Genomic DNA, 24,698 nt, shown 5'->3' on the forward strand with positions numbered 1-24,698 from the left:
GGGCCCAGGCTATCACAGGTATTTAGGCATCCAGCTCCCATTGATTTTGGTGGCAGTTGGACATCAAAATAACTTTGAGTATCTGAGCCTCTGTGGGGCCACGTAAGGTGTTTGCGGGAGCTCTGCTTTATTCTGAGTCTGTTGGGATGCCTGCTACCAACTGGTTGTGCATAACACGAGTGCCACAGTGCTCCACCCAGACTCTTTGTCTGGGAAGCTCAGCCCTTAAAGGCACAGTGCCCACTCTAAAAGCCTGATGAGCCTGAACTGGCTTTGGCGGGTTGGACGTCATGCAGCAGCATGATCAGCAGAGCAGCCTTGCTCCATATAAACAGATGCAAACGCAATGATTGAATACAAGTTTTATTGAACAAGCACAGAAATCTCACATTAAAAGTCCACCCTGCTGGGCAGCGCATACTCACACCCTTCACTGGAGACAATCCTTCATTCCAGCATGTCCGTACATATCAACAGTCTTAGTGGTGCTATTATGATACACAGAATATACAAGTAATTACACAGATGGAAGCTGGATCTCTCTCCTGCCTACCCAGAATCTACAAGTATCTTACACCTAGCGTGGGACGAGCCAGTAAGCCTTGCTTCAGTGCTGGACATTCAAAATCTGCATTCAGCTACAACTGTGCATCCCCACGGCCTTCAAGGTGTAATTGGGGGCAGAAGTGGACTATGCAATTGAGACCTAGGCCTTGGCTATGGTGGGATTTTAGCCACCAGAGTACCTGTACCAGTGCAGACCCCTAGGGTAAGGCATGATGTGCAGCCGAAGCAGTTTGTACAGGGGCAGCAAACCCGAGGATAAACTGCACTGGTGTAAATTGTGTCTACACCAGAGGTTTTGCATAATTGCAGCTCTACTGCTGTCTGAAATCCCAGTGCAGACAAGGCCTTAGTTAACAATACTGGGCTTAGTGATGCATGAGCCAGGATGGAATCCAGCTTGCACGCTCTCAGATGCAGTGACTCAGCAGGGCTGATAGGAATGAAGCATATTTTGTTTCTGAAGCTCTGACTGATCCAAATGGCAGGCGGATCTGCAAGTCAGAAGATGCTGTTTTCACAGAGTCACTTTCAGCCAGGGAAAGCCAGCTGTTAAGTGTTTCCGGGGAGAAACATTCACTGAAATCTGTCTACTTTCCTGCAAGCGCTTCTGTTCAGCACAGGCTCTGAAACCTCCCTGTCCCCTTCCTCTAAACCTACAGCTTGGCCCTAACAACTTTTTCTTTCCCTTTAAAAACTAACCCCACCTCGAATGGCATCTAAAACCAGCATTTCTTCTTTCCTGTCCTTTAGCAGCCAGCCATGCCAGCTCCGAGCTGGGTCACCAGAGCGGCAAATACCGAGGAGGGGATGTTAACCCACAATCCTGGTAGCATCAAGTCCTTTCTGACAGGCATGGTGTAAACCATGCATCACTGAAGAAGGGAGGTGTGTGCAGGAGTGGATGGGTGGGAAAGGGTCCTGTGGAGCTGCTGGCCCTCACAGGGTTGCTTTGGGTTTGTCTATATGGCTCGTGCACTCATTTAACTAAGCTGATTTAGAAGCTAATTTAGTTCCATCGGTGCCACCCCCCCCCACCCCCCCCGGACACTCAAGTCCATTTCAGAAGGTCTCAAACCAGTTTCACTTAAATAGATTACAAACCAACTTCAGCTAACATGAGTTAAGACCCTCTTATGCAGATTTAGTGGTGTGCACCTGCAGAGTTGTATCGGATTAAAATCCCACCTTCGGTGAAAGCAGAACGTGTCTGTGCATGGCTCAGGCCCAGCTCTAGATACCTGCAGGCTGTCTCAGACCTACCTGTGCAGCGGGGCAGGAAGAGCAAAGAAGGGCGAACCCAATCCACTGACCTACATTCCCCACCTGCAGTGAGCAGACTCTGCTGTCATCTCGCTTCCTGGTCTCTGTTTTCCTCCCTCTGGCTCTGTGTTGAGAAAACATGCCGCTTGCTGTACTGCACAGAGGCAGATGCCCTGGACCCAGGTGACTTAGTGGGAGAAGGACCTGGATTCAGATCCACACTGGACTGTCACATCCTGGTTACGGGGACACCAAGGTGGCGACGTGGTGTGGCACAGCTCCATGTGCAGATTTGATGCCATCACGCTGCACCATGTCACATTCCCCTCACACCGCTATGACGTGGCTGTGTGTGTGTCACATCCTCTCAAGGTGTCGTCGTCGTATGTTTTGTGACGGCCTGCTCCAAAGCTGGTGCTGGCTGGATCAGATACAATCTGCTAGATCCTAACAGAGCAGACCCATGTTCCTTGGCCCGACTCCTTCCCCCAGGTAGGCTGTATGCAGTGTGCTGACAGCTGAGTCCTGTCCACGTGTGGGGTGGGTGTGCTGGGGGGAGAGAAATGGACCCTCTTATTGTTCCCCCCAGGCTTTATCCCCTCAGGGATCTGAAGGGTGAGTTTCACAGCATGTAAGGGCGTCTCCCTGCGCCCACCCCTGGGGAAGGCACCAACACCCTGAGGACGGGGTGAGGGGCCCTGCTCTGCTCTCACTGGAGACCTCCACACAGTTTGCTGCCTCCTCCTATGGCTCTGACTCCATGATGGGGTGGGGGATGCATTGGAGGTGCCCCCCGGCTCTTCCACCCCACAGGGGACCAAGATTGTTCTGCAGCTATGGGGGCAGCCCTCCAAAGGCAAAACCCAATGGGAACGGAATCAGGGCATCAACCCGTAAGTCAAGGAGAGCAGTTGTCCTGGCCACCATCCATGGGCCTGGCAGCCGTCACAGCATCCATAACCTGCTGGGACAGGTGGATTTGCAAGGCAGGAACAGTGATCGGATCAAAGCCTGGACCAGGTTTGTCATAGCTGGGCCGTCCAGGGCAGCGACATCAAGAGAGTCTGCAATGGGATCATCCAATGGGAGGAGGATTTAAACACAGGCCCCACCCCCTCACAGTTCGAGCCGGAAGGCCCCGAAGTAACTGGCCGCTGTATCGTCGTAATCGATGGCCAGGGACGAGACGGAGACGAAAAGCTCGTCACCGGCCTTGAGCTCGAAGAGGCCGCCCTGGTAGAGGGCATGCAGGCCATAGTCTGCCTCGGGTGCCCAGCACTTGGTGCCGACGCCCTTGAGCAGCAGGATGGGCTGCCCATAGGAGGTCTCGCGGTTGATGCACTGTACCAGCTGGTGCCCCGAGACGCGGGCTGCGACGCCCTCGCTGGGGTAGCGGAAGTAGATCTGCGAGTAGATGTAGTACTTGCCCGCCTGGCTCACCCGCAGCTTGCCATCCCGGTAGGTGATGTTCTGGAGATGCGAGTGCATGGTCTTGTCCTCCCACCTGGTGATGGGGTGTCGGCAGGACTGGGAGAGCTCCCCAAAGTGTGCTGAGCTTCCTAGGGCAGAACGCAGGCAGAGGTCACTGCGGGGCTGACGGGAGCAAATAGCATCCTACGCTTGAGCATCAACGTAGCTGATGGGCTTCAGGCATAGATAATAAACAGAGATTGGCCTGAGACAGAAACAAAGCCAGGATCCCAGCCCAGATCGGGGTGCAGGGGAATGAACTGCCCCAAACCTGAATCTCCACAGCTGACGTGGAGCTGCCAACAAAATTTTCTACCCCCTTCCCTCACTGCCCAAATCCACAAGCCTGTCTTCTAATACCAGCCACCAGGCTAAGGCTTCCCCATTCCTCGCCCTCACCCCTGCCCCCAGGCTTCCATGGCTCTAGGCACCACTGGTATCCTATCGGGAACCCAGACTCACCGTCCTGGGAAGGGCTCTGCTGCCGGAGGGTGAGGTGGGCAGAGGGCTTGCCAGGTGCTCTCATAGACGGCTGCCCACTGGAGCTGTTGAAATAGCTCCTCCTGGCTTCTATGGTGAAATGAAAGGAACAAGGATCTGCAGAGGCTGTAAAGTGTGTGTGTCTCTCTCTCTCTGACACACGTATGCCCCACGGCAGCACTCAGCACCTCAGTGCTGTGAAGCCAGCATGGTGAGACTTGCTCTTACTAGTAGGCATTTACAGGGAAGTGAAAGGCGCCTGTGAGCCCTGAGTTCAGGATTCCATGTTCCTCCTGCCACAGATCCCTTAGCCCTAAAGGAGAGAAAGGAATGCAGCCCTGGATGTGGACGTGTGTGTGTGTGTTAGGGGGCAGGCTGTCGGGGCCATTTAAACCCAAGAATGAAGGCTGGTGTTTGGAATGGAGCCTCAAGGAGTTGGCCACCCACTTTCCATTGCAATCTCCTGGCATTTGAACACCAAACTCTGTTAGCACCTTTGACAAGCTCACTGTGGTTTTTGCAGAAAGAATGTTTTTATAAGAACATAAGAATGGCCATACTGGATCAGACCAATGGTCCATCTAGCCCAGTATCCAGTCTTCTGACAGTGGCCAATGCCAGGTGCATCAGAGGGAGTGAACAGAACAGGCAATCATCAAGTAATGCATCCCCTGCCACTCATTCCCAGCTTCTGGCAATCAGAGGCTAGGAACACTCAGAACATGGGATCGCATACCTGATCATCTTACATAATAGTCATTGATGGACATATCTTCCATGAACTTAACCAATTCTTTTTTTGACAGCCCTACACATTGGGCTGATGTTTTCAGAGAGCTACCCACAATGGCTCCAAGATCTCTTTCTTGAGTGGTAACAGCTAATTTAGACTCCATCATTATTATTATGTATAGTTTTGGCTTTCACAACATCCCCTGGGAACGAGTTCCACACTGTGCATTGTGTTAAGTACTTCTTCCTTTTGTTTGTTTTTAAACCCACTGCCTATTAATTTCATTGGGTGACCCTGGGTTCTTGTATTATGAGAAGAAGTAAATAACATTTCCTTATTCATTTTCTCCACACCAGTCATGATTTCATAGACCTCTATCATATCCCCCCTTAGTCATCTCTTTTCCAATCTGAAAAGTCCCAATCTTTTTAATCTCTCCTCAGATGGAAGCTGTTTCATACCCCTAATCATTTTTGTTACCCTTCTCTGTACCTTTTCTAATTCTAATATATCCTTTTTGAGATGGGGCAATCGGAACTGCATGCCGTATTCAAGGTGTGGACGTACCATGGATTTATATTATGTATTATAATATTTTCTGTCTTATCAATCCCTTTCCTAATGGTTCCTAGCATTCTGTTAGTTTTGTTGACTGCTGCTGCACATTGCATGGATGTTTTCAGAGAACTATCTGTAATGACTCCAAGATCTCTTCTTGAGTGGTAATAGCTAATTTAGGTCCTATTTAGATACCATTATTTTGTATGTATAATTGGAATTATGTTTCCCATGAGCATTACTTTGCATTTATCAACACTGATTTTCATCTGCCATTTTGTTGCCCATTCACCCAGTTTTGTGAGATCTTTTGGTAATTCTTCACAGTCTGCTTTGTACATAATTATCTTGAGTAATTTTGCATCATCTGCAAATTTTGCCACCTCACTGTTTACCCCTTTTTCCAGATCATGTATGAATATGTTGAACAGCACAGGTCCCAATTCAGACCCCTGGGGGGCACCACTATTTACTTCTCTCCATTCTGAAAACTGACCAATTATTCCTACCCTTTGTTTCCTGTCTTTTAACTGGTTACTGATCCATGAGAGGACCTTCACTCTTATTCCATGACTGCTTACTTTCCTTAACAGCCTTTGGTGAGGGACTTTCAAATGCTTTCTGAAAGTCCAAGTATACCATGCGCACTGGATCACCCTTGTTCACATGTTTCAACAAACCCCCTCAACCTAACCCCCTCAAAGAATTATAATAGATTGGTGAGGCATGATTTCCCTTTACAAAAGCTGTGTTGACTCTTCCCCAACAAATTGTGTTCATCTACGTGTCTGATCATTTTATTCTTTACTATAGTTTCAATCAATTTGCCTGGTTCTGAAGTTAGGCTTACCAGCCTGTAATTGCCAGGATTGCCTCTGGTGCCTTTTTAAATAATTGGTGTTACATTAGCTATCCTCCAGTCACCTGGTACAGAAGCTGATTTAAGTGATAGGTTACATACCACAGTTAGTAGCTCTGCAATTTCACATGTGAGTTCCTTCAGAACTCTTGGGTGAATCCCATCTGGTTCTGGTGTCTTAACACAACAGCCTCAATTCTCCTCTTCCTAACACTGCTTTCATCCTGCTGTGACTCCAGTGACAGCAGTGGAGATGCTGCTGCTGGTTCGCTTTGGCGTGAGCAAGCACAGCTCTGTGCCAGTGCACCCCCACCAGGAAGTGAAACTGACCAACCCCCCGACCAGTCTAGTTTCACTATCCTCTGGTTGTGCATAAATCTGAGCATTACATGCACAGGAAGGTGGACGTGTAAAAGGCCGTCTGCTCTGTCACAGGCTGCTTTGGAAAATTGAGCCCTTTCCATCAAACTTAACAGGGACCCAAGCTGGCCAGATGGGTGAGATCTTCACACATTTAAAAGCAGATGTAACCATTTAAGTGAATGTAGCCATTTCTATCTCCTGTACAGAAGGGCACTTGCCCTGCTTTCTCCTGCCAGGGGCCAGAAACTCACCCTTCAGTGCGCTCCTGTGGATAATGTTCTCTGTCACCTGGAAGGCAAGAGGAGAGGTCAGTGAGTAAACAGGAGACTTTCCCCAACTCCCTTGTGTCCTGTTGCCTCTTCCAGGGCCCCCACATCTGTCATTGATTCTAGTCCTGTCAACAAGCTCAATCGGACAATACGCCCCTCCGGGCAAGATAAAGCACCAGGCACACCCTACTGCCGCCCCTCTGCTTTACTCTACCCCTGTCCACCTGGGGAGCTCAAAAATTGATGAGTGGAGCCTAAGAATCCCCCTCCCCTTGAGGTGGGTATTACAGATGGGGAAACTGAGGAACATTGGCAGCATCTGCACTAGGAAATTGACCCATTGTTGGCACTGGAATTGGCATTGGTTTGATGGCAAATGCAGACAGGGACAGACCATGTCCAGCACCATCTCAGAAACCACATCACAGCCCTGTTCAGAGCAAGGTTTCTATCTGTGCCCATCCCCTTTAACCACATTCAGTTCTGGTTTGGCCACAGACACTCAATGGCAGTAGCAGGTAACCCTGTCAGGGCAGACAAGGGCGGGAGTGAAAGAGGGAGCTGAACTAATTCCCTGGCCTCTCTACCGAGAGGGCCCACAAAGGTGTTCCCATTGATAGAGTGGCTTCTGTGATGTCGTCCATGAGATCCTAGATGGAGATACACCAACTCATTTCACATGGGCCATCAACAGCCACCAGATGGTACCAACTCTGAGACCCTCCTGACCTGGGAACTGATTGGAATTAGCCACCTATAGGGACTGGCCCAAGACCTTCTGCTGGAATGTCACCCTTTGTGGTGTTCTAGGGTTGGCAAGTGCCTACCTCCCACTTCCCTTCCCTCCCCACAGGCAGGGTGTGGTTTGTCATGGACTCACCATGGTCACATAGGATTTGATGCTATTGGCCAGCTTGAGGCAGGACTGGTTGCCAATCAGCTCCTCCAAGTCTGAGACTTCCTGCAATCTATTGATCAGCTGCAAACACTTCAGCTCCTCTGAGCTCCCTTGTGTCTGGGCTTTTAACTGGAAAATAAGATGAGTTGAATTGATTAAACGAAGCAGCTTCTTGAGCGTACAAAGGATTGCATGCATGGGTGAGCTGTAGGGTGCAGAGGGAGACCTCAGCTGATGTGATCCAGGCCTATGTAAATATGGACTGTTGCTCTTCTTTTTGATACTCGTCCAGAGTAAGCCCTGTGCCAGGCTTGGATGCAGGCACTGCGAATAAGCCTGTGCTTCTCTGATCTCAGTGCCAGAGGGGCTGAGATCTTGTGACGTGAATGTAATGCCCGGGTATTAACCAGCCAGTGGATGAGCCATGAGACCTGGATTCAATCCCTGAGCTCTGCCATTGACTTGCTGTGCAACCTCATACAAGTCACTTCCCCTGTCTGGGCCTCAGGTCCCCTTGCTAGCTTCAGCAAAGCACTGGGAGATCTAGCATGATGAGTGCTATTGAAGTACAGTTCCTGGAATAGACTCCTGTACTGCTTGGCACATTAGTGATCGATAGCTGAGCAGTGTTGCTATCTCATGCAATTTTATTGTTAGTCTTGTGATATTTGATGTCTTCATTGAACCTCCAGCTCCTGGAATCATGTGAAAACGTGAATCTGACAATCTGGGGAATCTGTGTACAATTTATAAATTCTAGCTTGATTTTATGAATTGTCTCTATCCTTATGACTGTTGTCTTTTGTGCGCTGCCTCATGCTCCTTGTGCTAAGGGGAGGGGAGTGGTGCCTACAAGTCTGTCTTTGAAAGATGATGGTGTAGCCGTGTTGGTCCCTGGACGTTAGAGACACAAGGTGAGTGTGGTAACGTCTTTTATTGGACCAACTTCTGTTGGTGAGAGAGACTTTTGTATTTACACAGAACTCTTCAGGTCTTCTTCAGCTCTGTGCAAGCTCAAAAGCTTGTCTCTCTCACCAACAGAAGTTGGTTCGATAAGTCATATTACCTCCTCCACCTTGTCTTTGAAAGAGACAGTCATTGAAAGCTACCAACTAGTAAATAGACATAGCCCAGACAGAACAATGAGGCATCTGGGGGAAGCCAATTATCTCCAACTTCTCTGCAGTGGGCTGGGGTTTGGAGTAGTGGAATTTCCCCAGCAGCAGAACCAGGTGCTGGTAGTAGGACTTCTAAACTCAGGTGACACAGAAACACCGGAGAACCTGAGGCAGGAGAAAGGACATGCTTTTGTAGCAGGGGGATCTGTTTAACTCAGTGCAGGACCACCCAAAGTCAAGAGAAACTGACGTGGAGGAGAGAGAGACTCCATGATCCAGAGGAGAATCCGTGAGCTGCAGAAGGATCCTGGATGTCCCAGAGAGCTCTGCCCTGAGCCCAGAAAATGCTCAAGCATGGTGAGGAAATGGAGGCAGGGAAATGTGCATGGGTGTTTCTTATTTTGCCTGGATCAATGTATTTCTTGTGCTAGTTAAAGAGTGATTGTGTTTAGAAACTCTTTCAAAACCTGTCTGTCTACTTTCACTGCTGTGTGCCTCGAACAGCCAGGGTCCCATCAAGGTGGTCTCAGGGAGAGAATGTGTTAGACCCCTGGGTATCGGCGTGGTGGTGTCAGTGTTGGTCTGGGGGGCCCACAGCAGATGGGTTGCATAGTTCCATTTCTGTGACGAGGTAACAGACCTAGATCCTGTGCCTAGGAAATGTGCCAAAGAGGCCCGGAGAGTGAGTGCTGGGGATTGCCCAAGTTTCATGCCATGTTGTAGCCATGTCAGTCCCAGGATGTCAGAGAGACAAGGTGGGTGCAGTCATATCTTTCATTGGACCAACTTCTGTTGGTGAGCGGGACAAGCTTTTGAGCTTACACAGAGCTCTTCTTCAGGGGATTTCAGTCACGTTGCAACCCAAGTCCCAGTGATCAAACCTAGGAAACCTGGCTTCTGGCTTGTCTATCAGCAAAACCCAGCCTGAAGCCCGTGATGCCTCATCCTGGGTTTGTAACTATATTCCTCTGTTATAAATGTGTGTATCACACAGTGCTGCTAGGCAAAGCTGCCCGCAGGCCATGTTACTGTGGCTGTGTGAATCTAACTGTGGTGAAAGATGCTGGTTTAACAGCCTGGGAGACCAGAGCCTTCCATCTACAGAACAGGTAGAGGACAGGCAATGACAAGGCGAACTTCCTGCAGGCTGCCCTGCCCTCCTGCCTCATCTCTGCCCTGGAGGGATCCCTGGTGAACAGGCCTGATCAGCCCCTGGAATTAACTGTTCTCCCAAAGCATTTCCCACTGCCTTGGAATCATTTTATTTCCGTGCTCAGTAGGAACAGTGGCAAGTGCTTTTATGCTCAGGAGACAAGCTGGGACTCGGCTCCTTGCTGGAGAAACTCCTGGGGCTAAGCTCCCCATCACTTATGGCCGGAACCTGCTAGGCACTGAGCACCCTCAACATCCATTGATGTCACTGGGAGTCAAGCTTGCTCAGCACCTGGCAGGATCTGGCTCTTTGCGCTCTCTTTCTCATCTGCACAGGGCTCTTTCTCCTACTCCAGAGTCTCTGATCCTCCTGCCTGGCAGCCTGAGCCCAGTGTAATAGGAGCTGGGTGCTCCTTCTGGGCCCACTCTCCTCACAAACCCCAGCTCCTGCCTTAATCCGCCCCTTGTAAATATCTGCATCAACCTCCAGGAGATGAACTGAACCATTTCCAGCTGAACACTGCTGCTAGCTATGCCCTCTTGAGACCAGACATGGTGGGTGGCTATTCGCTGACATGGACGATGGCTGTGACAAATGAGACCTCGCTCCATTTTGTTGCAGTGAGGTGCTTGTGCTTGGAGTGTCCATGGAATTAGTGCTGAGACTGATCACCCTGCAGGTGAAGGTCCCCACAGTGAATGCAGCCCATGTCCCGCTGGCAATAGGTGACACAGCAAGCAAGCAGCGTTGTGGGCAAGGCAGCTTTAGTTAGCAAGTGGAGAGGCCCGTGCTACATGCTGAGATTCTAGAGTTTGATGTAGCAGCCTGGCCCTGCTTTGCATGCCTGAGTCCCATCGTCCCTCCTGGAAGTCTCTAGGGTCTGTTCAGTCCTTGCTCGCTGCTGAGGCTTCCAGTTAGCGCCACTTCTGATGCAGGATCTAGCCTGAGGCCCCTGAGTTATTTCTCATGGGCCTCAGAGGGTGGACGTTTGTGGTTACTCCCAGCTGGGCTGAATTTGAACCAGTGATCTAGAGGCAAAAGGCTCCACTGCCTAATTCTAAGCCTCGGCAGCATCCGCCCCTGCACCTGTTTGTTAGCCGAAGTGTGCAATGGATGTTCCCGCTGGTGCAGAATCTCAGCCCCTGCAGCACTGTGTCCTTGGGGAACAGATGGCCCCGGCGCTGCAGAGAGGGCTGCCCCTGTTTGGGGAGGGCACTGATTTAGTGTGTCTTGCTAAGGAAATAAAGGAGAAAAGCTGGAATGCAGCACTGTATGGAGCCTACAGCTGTGCTGAGGCTGAAATGCCTGTACATCTTGGCTCAGTGCACTGAATGGGCAGCTCTCCCATTGCCTTATTAACACCAGGGAATTAGGTCAGACATTGTGAAATTGACTCAGTCTGTAATAAACAGCCAGGCCTAGCCTCCCCTCCGGCTGGTTAGATCTGCGGTGTCATGTTGTTGTCTCCTCGCTCAGCATGACTCACCAGCCCAGACAAACAATCATGCTGGGGAGAGGTGCTTGGCTCACAGCCCTGGAGAATGGAGTCCTCTAGCTGCAGGGCATGTGTGGCCACCCAGCAGGCCAAATGTCCCCTTCTCTGCCGGTCTGCCTGAACCCTGCCCTGCAGGTATCCCCCTCTACTGCAGAGAGGGGAGCTGGGTCCTTGGCCTCCCTGCTCAGACTGCCAACCAGGGGGCCTGCTGAGTGGGTGGTTTTGAAACTGGGCTGGGGCCTGCCCTGCCCTCCAGTTCATTACACATGGGAGACCAAACAGCTGGAGAATTAAAATACTGTACCCAGCATGGTCCTTCAGGCATCCCTGTAGGGTTAGTTACCCACCTAGGCAGCAGTTCAGTGCCCAGGCTGAATCCTTTGGCTTTCTCCAGGCTGAATCCTTTGGCTCATTCTAATCCTGTAGGAAGTGGGAGGGTTTCGCCATTTCTGTGCCCTTTGACTAGCCGCAGGGTCTTGCTTCTCACTGTGAACTCACAGGGGCAGGGGACTGCGGTGACATCTCCTCCCGATCAAAGAGATTCTAGTAGCTGGCTCAGACTAAGGTCTGGCATACAGTGAAAAGTTAATATGGGCATACCAGTGACCAATTTAGTTATGCCACCATGACCCCGCCGCTAGATGCAGCTGTGATGAAAGAAGAATGTTTCCGTCAACACTGGTAACTTCATTTGGGGAGATGGTGTTCCTATGCTGCAAGAAAAACTTCTGTTGGTGTAGGCTGCATCTGTACTATGGGGCTATGCCAGCATAGCTCTGTGGGTCAAGTCCCTGTAGTGTAGATGCACCCTAAGGACTCATGAATAAGCAGTAAGTTAGGATGTAATTATCCCACTCTTGTACATTGCTAAACTATTGAGTAATTCCTCAAACCCTGCTGAAGAAGGTTGAATAGACTCAGCACTTTTCAGTAAACACATCTTTATCCCATGGCATGTGTCCCACTACCTGTCCAGTACATTTCATACAACCCTAGGAAATGAAAACTTCCCCGGGGCAGGGAAGGGACACCAGCTTCTGGGAAAATGAAACAAAGCAAGTTCAGAACTCTTCCCACACCATTCCAAAACCACGCTGTGCAGCTGCCACAGGCCATGCTGGCCAGAATTGTCTCATTCTTTCCTTGGGCAGCCCCCAGCTGTCTGTTCTTGGATCCCTCCCTTGTCTCTCATCTTAGATTATAAACTCTTTGGGGCAGGGACATTCTTTGGCTGCTGTGTTTGTGTACAGCACCTAGCACAATGGGGCCCTGTAATAATCATAAATAATTATTCTCCCCCTCGCTGCCAACATACTCACTGATCATTGCCACACTTCTCTCAAAAATACCCCAACCCAACCCTGGTTTAAGATGGACGGATTCTGATCCCACTAATGCTGCTTTTACATCACTGAACTCCAGCGCTTAGTTTGTAATGAAAGGGGTACCGGGGCTCCAGCCATTTACTTTCATAACTAATGTAGCAAGTTCAGAGGTCCCGGGGCCGTGAACTGCCAGGCCCAGGGGTGCTGTGGCCATGACCTGCCAAGCTTAGGGGTGCTGGGGCTCAGCCCTGTCAGGCCCCAGCTCAAATGAAGCTCTGTTGAACTCCATTGCCTTCCAATGCCTAGAAGAAATCTGCCAGCTAATGATAACTAGAGAGAAAGCTGGAGATAGCTAGCACTGATTTTCTCTGTATATGATAATGATTCACACGTGCTATTGTATATCTCCCTATAACATTGTACATATTTGTCTGTGTCGCTCCCTCCTCACCCTTTCTATGTAATTTGGATTCTGTGTCCCTGAGGCTGTAAGCTGTTCCACACAGACTGCTTTTTGGGCCAGCATGAAGTGCCAGTGAAGTAAACAGTGCTCAGCATGTGCAGAGGGGTCTGCCTGTATTGGACGGCTTGCAGGATCTGGGTCTTGGATTGTAAACTCCTCGGAGCAGCTCCTAGCACTCTGGATTCAGCTTTTGATTGGCTGTACTGGATGCTACTCAAATAAAACTGTGTAATAGGACTGACACTCCTGATGGGAGAGGAGACTTGGGCTCACTGTTTGCGCAGCCCAAAGTATAAATGCCAGATTTGGGGGTAATGTTTTACATAAGGTAATTGGTACAATTTCCAGTGGAGCAGAAGGCCTCATTGACTTTCAGTGAGACTTAGGCTTCTGAGTGCCCAGAGTTCAGGTATTTAGGTGCCTAGTGGAAGACACAAAAGTGCTTACGCAGTGTAACCAATGGGAGTTAGGCACCTACCCTGCTTAGGCACTTACATTTGTCAATCTGGTCCTAAATCACTTTTGAAAATGGGACTTAGAATCCTTAGTCACTTGGATGCTTTTGAAAATTGTATCCAACCAGCATAAATGATTAATAGAATCATAGAATCTCAGGGTTGGAAGGGACCTCAGGAGGTCATCTAGTCCAACCCCCTGCTCAAAGCAGGACCAAACCCAACTAAATCATCCCAGCCAGGGCTTTGTCAAGCGTGACCTTAAAAACCTCTAAGGAAGGATTCCTTACTACTCCAAACTGATTTCCCGACACTCGTTAATGGTTACTGTCAGATGGGTTTAGACATGTGGCGGGAACAAGTACAATGGATTGTACAGCTCATCTGCTACTAGGAGCTTTTTAATGGGTTGTGAACAGCAGCAGCAGCTCAGCATTTTAAATCATGCAGATGGCTCCCTACAGTCTAGCATCTGAGGGGAAGCTGAATGAGAGAAAAGCAGTTTTTCGACGTGGCTTATTTATGATATTACATGTTTTTAAACTGTTGCCTGCACTGAGGCAGATTTACTGCTTGATGCTGCCTTGTTTATGCCCTTCACTCCCAGTGAAGTCAATGAGAGTCCTGGGTGTGCAGGCAGTTCAGGGTCTGGCTCTTAAGGTCTCACCGAGTTCTCATTGCCAGGTCAGAGCACCAGCTCATATACTGCAGTAGCCTGACCCCTGACATTGCAGACCAGACCCCTGCGCCACATAGAGTCTGATCTAAAGCCCAAATGAGTCAACAGGAATCTTTCCATTGACTGTAATGGGTTTTGGATTAGGCCCCTAGTCCAGCAGCCCCCGTGTCTTGACATACCCAATCACAGGGTACTGACTCCAACAGTGGCCAATACCTGATGCACTGAAGATGGCAAACCCCCACCCCCAACACCTCCATATATAGGCAACTGCACAATGATGTTTGTGGGAAGGGGGAAATTCTTCCCTGTCTCCTGCTGGGATAAACTGGAGCCTGGCACGCAGGAGCATGAGATTGAATTACTCCTTATCTTTGGTCACTTAGCCATAAAAGTTTATTTTCTTCCTGGTAAAACTCTGCTCCCTATCTAGTCTTTCCTGGGGTCTTCATCGCCACCGCATCTAAGCACCAAACACACAATGAAAGTTCTCCATTCCCCATCTTTTCCTGAATTAGCCTGTTGTTTAATAGGAGGTAATTTCTCTCCCTCTCGCCCTCTATCCAGGGGGATAAGGCTGGGTCGTTCCTCGGTCACTGTTATCAGCAAAGCTCTGCATTCTACAAAATAGGTAGATTCCTCCAGGTCTGTGTGGATCCAGACACACACAGAATCCCCTCATTCGGGGGGATTTGCCTATTGCTCAATTTGGCAAGACGGTAATTGATGCAAAAAAAATCTCATATTTAAAAGGGAAAAATATTTGGTGCCTGTTTGTACATCGGGGGTGGGAGGTGCCACAAGGCAAAGTAGCAAAGGTGGCACCTCACTCTACGTTTAGTACCCATCTAAAGTGGGTTTGAACTGGTACATGGCAGCTCAGAGCCAGGTAGAGCCCTGCGCCGCAGGGACTATGCGTGAGAACAATAGTTTCGGGTTTGATCGTTATTAAGGCACCTTGCGTTTTCCTCTAAGGAAGGTGAAGACGCTTTCAGTTTCTTTTAAAGCTGCTATCGCTTTATTGGCATTGCTCAAATCACGGCTGGGATAATTAGGGAGCCCGCCCAGCCGCTGGGGAAAAGAGTTGCCACATGCACAAACAAAACCAGGAGCTTTGACTACAAGATCCCGTTGCTAAAACTGTGCAGAACTTTGGCCAGAGAGGGAGAACATGCAAGTTAAGGCAGCCCTATGCTTCCAGGGTCCTGTGCTGCTTTCAGAATTACACCTACGCCTTTCACGGGAGCTGCATCGCTCACCTGAAACGATATTTTTGCATTGATCAAGGAAGCGATTAGTCACCTTTTCAAAGCTCAATGATTCAGTCCAACGGGGCAAGGGGCGGGGGAGGGAATGTGTAGCAAGGGATTGGAGGCTAGTTCACCCGATTTTCACAACTGCTTTGAATGCATGAGCAAAAGGAGACCTCTAGAAATAAAATCCTCCTTGACTGTGCCTGTAGTTTTCTTAAGCAAAACCGTATTTTTGAATTTAAAATCACCCTGAAAAGAAACCAAAGGTTGCACCCGAAAGAGTTTGCAGTTCACAGCTCTTGTTGCTAGTACATCTGAATCTCCCCGAAAGTGGGTTTAAAAGCTGAAATGCACAAAGATCTCGCCTCCCCCCTTTGCAAACCGGAGCGAGTGAGTTTCAGTGCTACTACTACTTCTGCCCTGGTCTCACCTTGGAAATCGACATGGTGAAATATACGAAGAGCCCTGTGGTAGAGGCGATCTGCAGAGCCAGGATGGACATCACAGCCATGGCGATCCACACCGGGCTACAATGCTTCTTTCTCCTCTTCCCGGAGCCTGGCTCGTCCTTGTGCCCTGCTCCGGACCCCATCATGCATGCTGAGGAGTCGCTGCTATCCGATCGGAAATACTGCTGGTTATTCTGCTGCTGGCTGTCCATTGCATTATATAACTATCCCAGAAGCGAGAGCCCTGGTTTTACTTCCCCTCTGAGCCCCTTCTGTGTCTCTCGGATCCTCCTCCCACCTTCCCTTCCTCACACACGCACACAAGGAAGCAAGTTTAGAGAGAAGACTTGTGTGTGTGTGTGAGGAAGGGACAGGCAGAGCTAAACAGCTCCAGTCTCTTTCCAGGCGGTATTTGATTCCATGCCATATCCTGATGCTAATCGAGTGTAAAGTTCAGTTCACCCTATAAACAAAGGCATCGCCGAGACACAACCCGTGGAGACAGCCTCCACTCTCTGCCTGCCAGTCATTGTTTAAAATCCTATTGTTCCTGTGAGTCATAAAACCAAGGACTTTACAACCTGTGATTATCAGGGATGCAAATTTCCCTGAGAGGATGGCTTCTTAGGGTATGTCTACACTACAGGATTACTCCGATTTTACACACTTCCATTTTTGGCAACAGACTGTATAAAGTTGAGTGCATGCGGCCACACTAAGCATATTAATTCAGTGGTGTGCATCCATGTACCGAGGCTAGCGTCGACTTCCGGAGCGTTGCACTGTGGGTAGCTATCCCATAGCTATCGCATAGTTCCCGCAGTCTCCCCCACCCATTGGAATTCTGGGTTGAGATCCCAATTCCTGATGGGGCAAAAAACATTGTCGCGGGTGGTTCTGGGTACATGTCGTCAGGCCCCCTTCTCCCTCCCTCCGTGGAAGCAATGGCAGACAACCGTTTCACGCCTTTTTTCCTGGGTTATCTGTGCAGATGCCATACCATGGCAAGCATGGAGCCTGCTCAGCTCAACGCAGCAGTCATGGACATTGTAAACACTGTGCACATTATTGTGCAGTTTATGCTGAACCAGGACCTGAAAAACCAGGCGAGGAGGCGGCGACAGCAGCGCAGCGATGAGAGCGATGAGGACATGGACACAGAATTCTCTCAAACCGCGGGCCCTGGTGCTTTGGAGATTATGGTGTTATTGGGGCAGGTTCATGCCGTGAAATGCTGATTCTGGGCCCAGGAAACAAGCACAGACTGGTGGGACCACATAGAGTTGCAGGTGTGGGATGATTCCCAGTGGCTGCAAAACTTTTGCATGTGTAAGGGCACTTTCATGGAAGTTTGTGACTTGCTTTCCCCTGCCCTGAAACGCCAGAATACCAAGATGAGAGCAGCCCTCACAGTTGAGAAGCGAGTGGCGATAGGCCTCTGGAAGCTTGCAATGCCAGACAGCTACCGGTCAGTCGGGAATCAATTTGGAGTGGGCAAGTCTACTGTAGGGGCTGCTATGATGCAAGCAGCCAACACAATCACTGAGCTGCTGCTACCAAAGGTAGTGACTCTGGGAAATGTGCAGGTCAGAGTCGATGGCTTTGCTGCAAAGGGATTCCCTAACTGTGGTGGGGTGATAGATGAAACCCATATCCCTATCTTGGCACCAGAGCACCAGGGCAGCCAGTACATAAACCACAAGGGGTACTTTTCAATGGTGCTGCAAGCACTGGTGGATCACAAGGGACGTTTCACCGACATCAACGTGGGATGGCCGGGAAGGGTTCATGACGCTCGCGTTTTCAGGAACACTAGTCTGTTTAAATGGCTGCAGCAAGGGAATTACTTCCCAGACCAGAAAATAACTGTTGGGGATGTTGACATTTGGATGTTTAGAGGGTCGCTTGTGCACTTTAGTGACTTGCTCAGACCTCAGCCAAACCAATATCCCCATTGTTATTGCTGCTTGCTGTGTGCTCCACAATCTCTGTGAGAGTAAGGGGGAGACATTCATGGCGGGGTGGGAAGTTGAGACAAATCGCCTGGCCACTGATTACATGCAGCCAGACATCAGGGTGATTAGAAGAGCTCACCAGGAAGCGCTGCACATCAGAGAAGCTTTGAAAACCAGTTTCATGACTGGCCAGGCTACGGTGTGACAGTTGTTTGTTTCGCCTTGATGGAAACCTGCCCCCTTGATTGACTCATTCCCTGTAAGCCACCCACCCTCCCCTCTTCGATCACAGCTTGCTTGCAAAGGAAATAAAGTCACTATCATTTAAAAACTATGTATTCTTTATTAATTGATTATTAAAATAGGGAGAGAACTGACAAGGTAGCCCAGGTTGGGTGTGGGAGGAGGGGAGGAAGGAAGGAAAAGGCCACTTCAAAACTTGTTGAATGACAGCCTTCTGTTGCTTGGGCTGTCCACTGGGGTGGAGTGGCAAGGTGCATGGACCCTCCCCCCATTCTTGGACGTCTGGGTGAGGAGGCTATGGAACTTGGGGGTGGGGGCAGTTAAACAGGGGCTGCAGTGGCACTCTGTGATCCTGCTGCCGTTCCTGAAGCTCCACCAGACATCAGAGCATGTCCGTTTGATCCCGCAGTAGCCCCAGCGTTGCATCCTGCCTCCTCTGATCTTCCTGCCGCCACCTCTCATCTCGAGCATCCCTCCTGTCTTCACGTTCGTCCCTCCAGTCCTCATGTTTATCCCTCCTGTCCTCACATTTGTTAGCTGCTTTCCTGTACTGTGATACTGTGTCCTTCCACTGATTCAGATGAGCTCTTTCATTGCAGGTTGACTGCATGATCTCAGAGAACATTTTATCTTGTGTGCGTTTTTTTTCGCTGCCTTATCTGAGATAGCCTTTGAGACGAAGGAGGGAGGCTTGAAAAATTTGCAGCTGCGGAAGGGAAAAAAGGGAGAGAAGTATTTAAAAAGATACATTTTACAGAACAATGGGTAGACTCTTTCATGGTGAACAACACTATTCACATTACATAGTGCATGTGATTTTGGTACAAGGTCGCATTTTGCATCTTAATATTGAGTGTCTGTCGCTTTGCTGTTAGAGATCACAGACGCAGGGCCGGGCAACAGAATTCGGCTTGCATGCGGCCATGGTAAGCCATTGTCTTTCAGCTTCTGCAACCTTCATAAAAGCAGCACCCTCCTTTCCCATACCAAGCAAAGCCCATTGAGTGCTGCGGTTTTCGTGTTAATGTGCAGCAGCAGAAACCAGACTAACCCTCTCCCCATCCAATTCTGTGGGATGATCGCTTTACCCCGCGTGGCTGGTATCAGGGAAGATCCCTGCTAGCCAAACACAAACAACTCAGCGCCAATGCTTCCCCCTTTCCCCCCCACCACTTGGCTAACTGAGGGGAGGATTCTTTTCAGCCACAGACAAACAGCCCAGTAGGAACGGCCACCTCTGAATGTCCCCTTAATTAAATTCCCATATTTCAACCAGGTTACCATGAATGATATCACTCTCCTGAGGATAACACAGCGAGATAAAGAACAGATGTTGCTTGAATGCCAGCAAACACGGGACCATACGCTGCCAGGCTTTGTCATGCAATGATACCAGATTACTTGCTACTAGCATGGCGTGGTCAAGTGTCCTACCATGGAGGACGGAATAAGGCTGCCCTGCCCAGAAACCTTCTGCAAAGGCTTTTGGAGTACCTCCAGGAGAGCTTCATGGAGATGTCCCTGGAGGATTTCCGCTCCATCCCCAGACATGTTAACAGACTTTTCCAGTAGCTGTACTGGCCACAAACGCATCCCAAGTCCTCAGGGCAAATTAATCATTAAAAAACACTTTTAAACCATGTTTTATATTTACAAAGATACACTCATCAGAGGTCCCTTCTCTGGCTTCATGGTCCGGGATACCGCCTTGGGAGGTTTGGGAGGCTATTTGAGTCAGGCTGAGAAAAAGAGCCTGGCTGTTGAGGAGGAGGACGAGCTTGTGGAGAGCACACAGCACACCCTTCTCCCCATCTTCCCCGTCCACAAAATCCTCAGGCATGGCTGAGAGTACCCCCTCCTCGGAATCCACGGTTGGGGTGGGGTAGTGGTGGCAGCCCCCCCTAGAATTGCATGCAGCTCAGTGTAGAAGCGGCATGCCTTCGGCTCTGCATTGGACCGTCCATTTGCTTCTTTGGTTTTCTGGTAAGCTTGTCTGAGCTCCTTAATTTTCACGCAGGACTGTAGTGAGTCCCTATTGTGTCCTCTCTCCATCATGCCCTTGGAGATTTTTTCAAATGTTTTGGCATTTAGTCTTTTGGAACGTAGTTCTGCTAGCATGGAATCCTCTCCCCATATAGCGATCAGATCCAGTACCTCCCATATGGTCCATGCTGGAGCTCTTTTTCGATTCTCGGACTGCATGGTTACCTGTGCTGATGAGCTCTTTCATGGTCACCTGTGCTGATCAGCTCTCCATGCTGGGCAAACAGGAAATGAATTTCAAAAGTTCCTGGGGCTTTTCCTGTCTACCTGGCCAGTGTATCCGAGTTCAGATTGCTGTCCAGAGCGGTCACAATGGTGCACTGTGGGATAGCTCCCGGAGGCCAATACTGTCAAATTGCATCCACACTAACCCTAATTCGAACCGGCAATGTCGATTTCAGTGCTACTCCCCTCGTCGGGGAGGAGTACAGATATCGATTTTAAGAGCTGTTTATGTCGAAGTAAATGGCTTCGTTGTGTGGACGGGTGCATGGTTAATTCGATTTAACCCTGCTAAATTCGACCTAAACTCATAGTGTAGACCTGGCCTTAGCTGCAGTGTTCGCCTCCACAGATTCCTCTCTGTTTCACTGGGATGTGGGACTCTTCTGTCCTTATTCCTTCCCAACCCAAATGTTAAACAGCTGCTGTGTGTTGCACCCCAGAGGTGCCTGCATTTCAGTAGTAGACAAAATTTTCTCCACCCTGACTTGCAGAGGCGGGAATGAGCAATTTACTCAGCCTGAGAAAGAGCTCTGTGAAACTCAAAAGCATGTCCCTTCCACCAACAGAAATTGTTCCAATAAAAGATATTACCTCTCCCACCTAGTCTCTCTGATTTCCTCAAATTAAGTAGTTCCAATGGATCTACTTTTGGGAATAAAAATTACTGAGGAGGTATCTGCAGCATCAAGCCCTTACTTTGTTTTGGGGCCCAATCTGCAGTATTGATGTAAACAGAATTCCTACAGAAAGATGTGCATGTTTTATTTGGGTAGGGACTACAACATCAGGCCTTAGATTTCTAAAGTGCTTTAGGTATCCTGGTGATGAGAAGAGCCATATACATATTGTGACAAAGCTCCAAGTCTATATTGGTGGACCCCGCACTTCCTGGCGGATTCAATGGCCTCAGAAGGTCACTAAGGCCCTCAATATGACCTACCTTTCCCAGTATGGCAGCAAAGGTTACAGCTTATTGAGCTATTTTCATCACGGGCCGGTATGGGAGGTGGGAAGGTGGAAACCCACAGTCTCTGTTGCTCCTTAGAGCTCTATAGGCACCGTTTGGTCTCCTGCCTGGACCAAAGTCTGTTTCCCCTCTCAAAGGGATCTCTGTAGATCATGCGAGGCGGAAAGGGGGAACCCAGGCCCATCCTCTACTCCGGGTTCCAGCCCAGGGACCCTAGTGATAGCAGCTGTTAGCAGCTTCCCTCCTCCACTGACGCTGCTTTGATTCCCTGGGCCACTTCCCCGTGCTCCCCTTTTCCAAGCTTCACCCTTACCTCAGGGCTCAGTAATGCTTCCTCTCCTCCAGCTCCTTTCACCTGGGCTCCTCTCGAGAGAACTGGAAAGGAGAGCTTTTAAAGCAGTATAAGTGGGACCTTAGTTGGTTCCAGCTGTCTCCATTAGCCTAACAGCCTTAACTGACTCTTTCTCAGTTAATTGAGGTCAGGTGCCAGCATTAGCCTAACGACCTTAACTGGTTAAATTGGCCTGAGGTGTCTTGATTGGCCTGGAGTAGCCCTTGTTTGGACCTGCTCATTCTGAGGCTGATATACCTGCCTTTCACTACCCTCTTATATTGGCGGGGGGGGGCTGCGACTGTGGGGCCGTTTTTCGTTCTTTCATCCATTCACGTATCCGGGCAGAGTTCCTCTGGGCAGCGACCGCTGGCTCCCTTGACACCTTTGAGGAGCAGTGGGCATTGTCCGGGTTTCTCTGCTCGGTGTCCCCGTCAGGTTCCCTTCGTTTAGCCCTATGACCTCACTCCTGATCCTGGTTTTTTCATTAGTTGTCCCCCGTACTTATTTGGTATCACAGACCTGTGGATCCTCCCCTTAGGCTGGGGGGAGGTCCCCCGCCCATTTCCTGGATACCAACAGGACTACCCTCTTATATTGACCGGGGAGGCGGCCTGCGACTGGGGGCTGTTTTTCGTTCTTTCATCCATTCACGTATCCGGGCAGAGTTCCTCTGGGCAGCATCCGCCGGCTCTCTCGATGTTTTCGAGGAGCAGTGGGCGCTGTCTGGGGTTCTCTGCTCGGTGTCCCCTTCCGGTTCCTTAGTTCTGGCCTTTTGCCCCCACGCCTGTTTCTGTTGTCACCTTTGTTGTCCCCCGAACTCAGTTGGGTTCCGGGTTTTGTGGCCCCTCCCTAGGCTGGAAGAGAGGCTTTTAGCAGTGGGTGAGATAGTGCTTGCCCGCGTCCCAGTACTCAAAAAGGACTACCCTCTTATATCCTTCTGGCCTGAGTCCATCACAATATAAATAAGAATGTTATTATAATGAGAGTAAATGTTACCTTAAGTACAAAAATAAGCTTTAAAAAGAACCAAGGTATCAAAGTAATATAAAGAGCATAAAGTTTGAAAAAGTAAATACAAATTACTAAATAAAAGGTGAAGTAATTGTTTAATCTGTGTACCTGGGCCATCGGAAGGAAAGGAGTCCTGGTGCATGCCTGTACTGGGCATGTGAAGAATGGAAGCGAAAGAGGAGTTAGGGAGGGTAGGCACTGAGAGATTATAATTAAATTAGAAATCCCATAGTGAAAGCACATAGACAAGCCCTTTGGGCAGTGATTGGCATTACAGGGATTGGACATTAACAAATACGTTAGAGTTTTCCGCTGGGGCCATGTTTTTCCTTCCCTGAAGCTATTAAAGATGCACTAAAAAATTAGAGCGGCAAAGAGTTCTGTGGCACCTTATAGACATGCATCCAATCAAGTGGGTGTTCACCCATGAAAGCTCATGCTCCAATATGTCTGTTAGTCTATAAGGTGCCACAGGACTCTTTGCCGCTTTTACAGATCAAGACTAACACGGCTACTCCTCTGATATTTAAAAAATTAGAGGCAATGACAGTAGATAGGGAACTGGGCTAGGAGTCAGGAGACCTTGTTCTGCCATCAATCTGGCGGCATAGCCAGGGCATGTGGCAAGTCACCTCAGTCCAGGTGGTCAAAGGTATTTAGGTGCATAACTGCCATGGGGGTGAGGCACCGACATACTTCTGAGGATGTGGGGCCTTCTCCTCTGTGTGTCTCTGTTCCCCTCCTGCCATTTGTGATTTAGACTGCAGGTCGGGACGGTCTCTCACTACCATAGGCGGCAGGTTATATATGTGTGCGGTGCTCAGGTTCCAGGCATATTCAGGGCTGGGGGCCCTGCTCCAGCAATATTTGGAGCTGGGTCTCTCCCCCGGCCCTGCCTGGATCGGGCCCTGGCCCCCGCGGGCCTCCCCCCCCACGCGTCCCTGCCTGGAGCAGGTCCCAGACTCCACCTGCCACCCCCCCGTGTGTCTCCCCGCCCCCCCGCCGTGTCCTTGCCTGACAGAAAGCAGCGCGCGCCTCTCCCCTGCCTGCTTCTGCTGCCAGAGATCGGCTCCCGGCAGAACTGCTGTCTGCTGCCCCAGGGTCCTAGCGCCCGCCATTCACTAATGGCAAGGCAGGCTGCCCTTACCCTGTGCTTCCGCCCTCGCCCTGAGCCTCCCCAACACCCCATAACCCCTCATCCCACCCACACCCTAATCCTCTGCCCCAGCCCTGAGCCCCCATCCCACCCACACCCTAATCCTCAGCCCCAGCCCTGAGCGCCCTCATCCCCCCGTGCCCTAATCCTCAGCCCCAGCCAGAGCCCTCATCCCCCCACCCTAATCCTCTGCCCCAGCCCTGAGCCCTGCATCATGAACCCCTCATCCTCAGCCCCAGAGCCTGCACCCCTCACCCCTTCCTACACCCCCACCCCCAGCCCAGAGCCTGCCCCCAAACTCCGTCCCAAAGCCTGCACCCCCCCTGCAGCCTAATCCCCAGCCCAGGACCTGCACCCCAGAACTCCCCCTGAAACACCACCCAGAGCCTTAGGCAGGTGGGGGCAGAGTTTGGGGGGGCGGGTTCTGGGCACCACCAAAATTTCTACAAACTTGCCACCCATGCTCACTACGTAGGCACAGTGGCCTCCACAACCTGAGCTTGGGTGAAGCCTGTGTGGAAGTTGGGAAAAGTGCAGACATCTTAGTCTTCCAGGAAGAGCAAGAATCAGGTTAACTATTTAATAATGCGAGACTTGAAGGCCTAGGCGAGTGGGAACAGACTGTAAGAGATACTGTTTTGACCTTGTGTTAGATAAGAATGGAATGTAGACTGTGGCAGAAATTAATGAGAACAAGTGAGATATCAGGAAGGAATATGTATAAACAAAATGCAGCTGTTGATCATTACTGTATGTGACAAAAGGTATAAATGCTTGCCTTAATTGTTTATCTCATGGAGACCTGCCTCGGGAGGGGAACCCCTGCCAGTGAGTACTCTTCCCTTGCAAGTGTCAGGAAAATAAAGCTGCCTCTGGCTTGTTGCTTTAAAGTCAGAGTGAGGACTCATTTTTCTCTG

General features: G+C 49.9%; 1 protein-coding gene and 1 long non-coding RNA gene across 4 annotated transcripts in view; one reads left to right on the plus strand and one right to left on the minus strand.

The window, feature by feature from the left end:
* Nucleotides 1-346: 346 nt before the first annotated feature.
* Nucleotides 347-16,250, minus strand: LOC120371274 (tumor necrosis factor ligand superfamily member 10-like). Its single transcript, XM_039486888.1, has 5 exons — nucleotides 15,829-16,250; nucleotides 7,440-7,586; nucleotides 6,542-6,578; nucleotides 3,760-3,867; nucleotides 347-3,386 (listed from the first exon to the last, which is right to left on the minus strand). Exons 1-5 carry the CDS (start codon nucleotides 16,057-16,059, stop codon nucleotides 2,944-2,946), a joined length of 966 nt encoding a protein of 321 aa, XP_039342822.1. The 5' UTR covers nucleotides 16,060-16,250; the 3' UTR covers nucleotides 347-2,943.
* An 8,339-nt stretch (nucleotides 16,251-24,589) lies between these two features.
* The window catches only part of LOC120372457, a 41,671-nt gene continuing 41,562 nt past the window's right edge, over nucleotides 24,590-24,698 (plus strand). For all 3 annotated transcript variants that reach the window (XR_005584980.1, XR_005584982.1, XR_005584981.1), the window contains exon 1: nucleotides 24,590-24,609. This is a non-coding gene — a long non-coding RNA (uncharacterized LOC120372457). The remainder of the gene's footprint in view (nucleotides 24,610-24,698) is intronic.

Source organism: Mauremys reevesii, linkage group 9, assembly GCF_016161935.1.
Source record: "Mauremys reevesii isolate NIE-2019 linkage group 9, ASM1616193v1, whole genome shotgun sequence".
NCBI lineage: Eukaryota > Metazoa > Chordata > Testudines > Geoemydidae > Mauremys > Mauremys reevesii.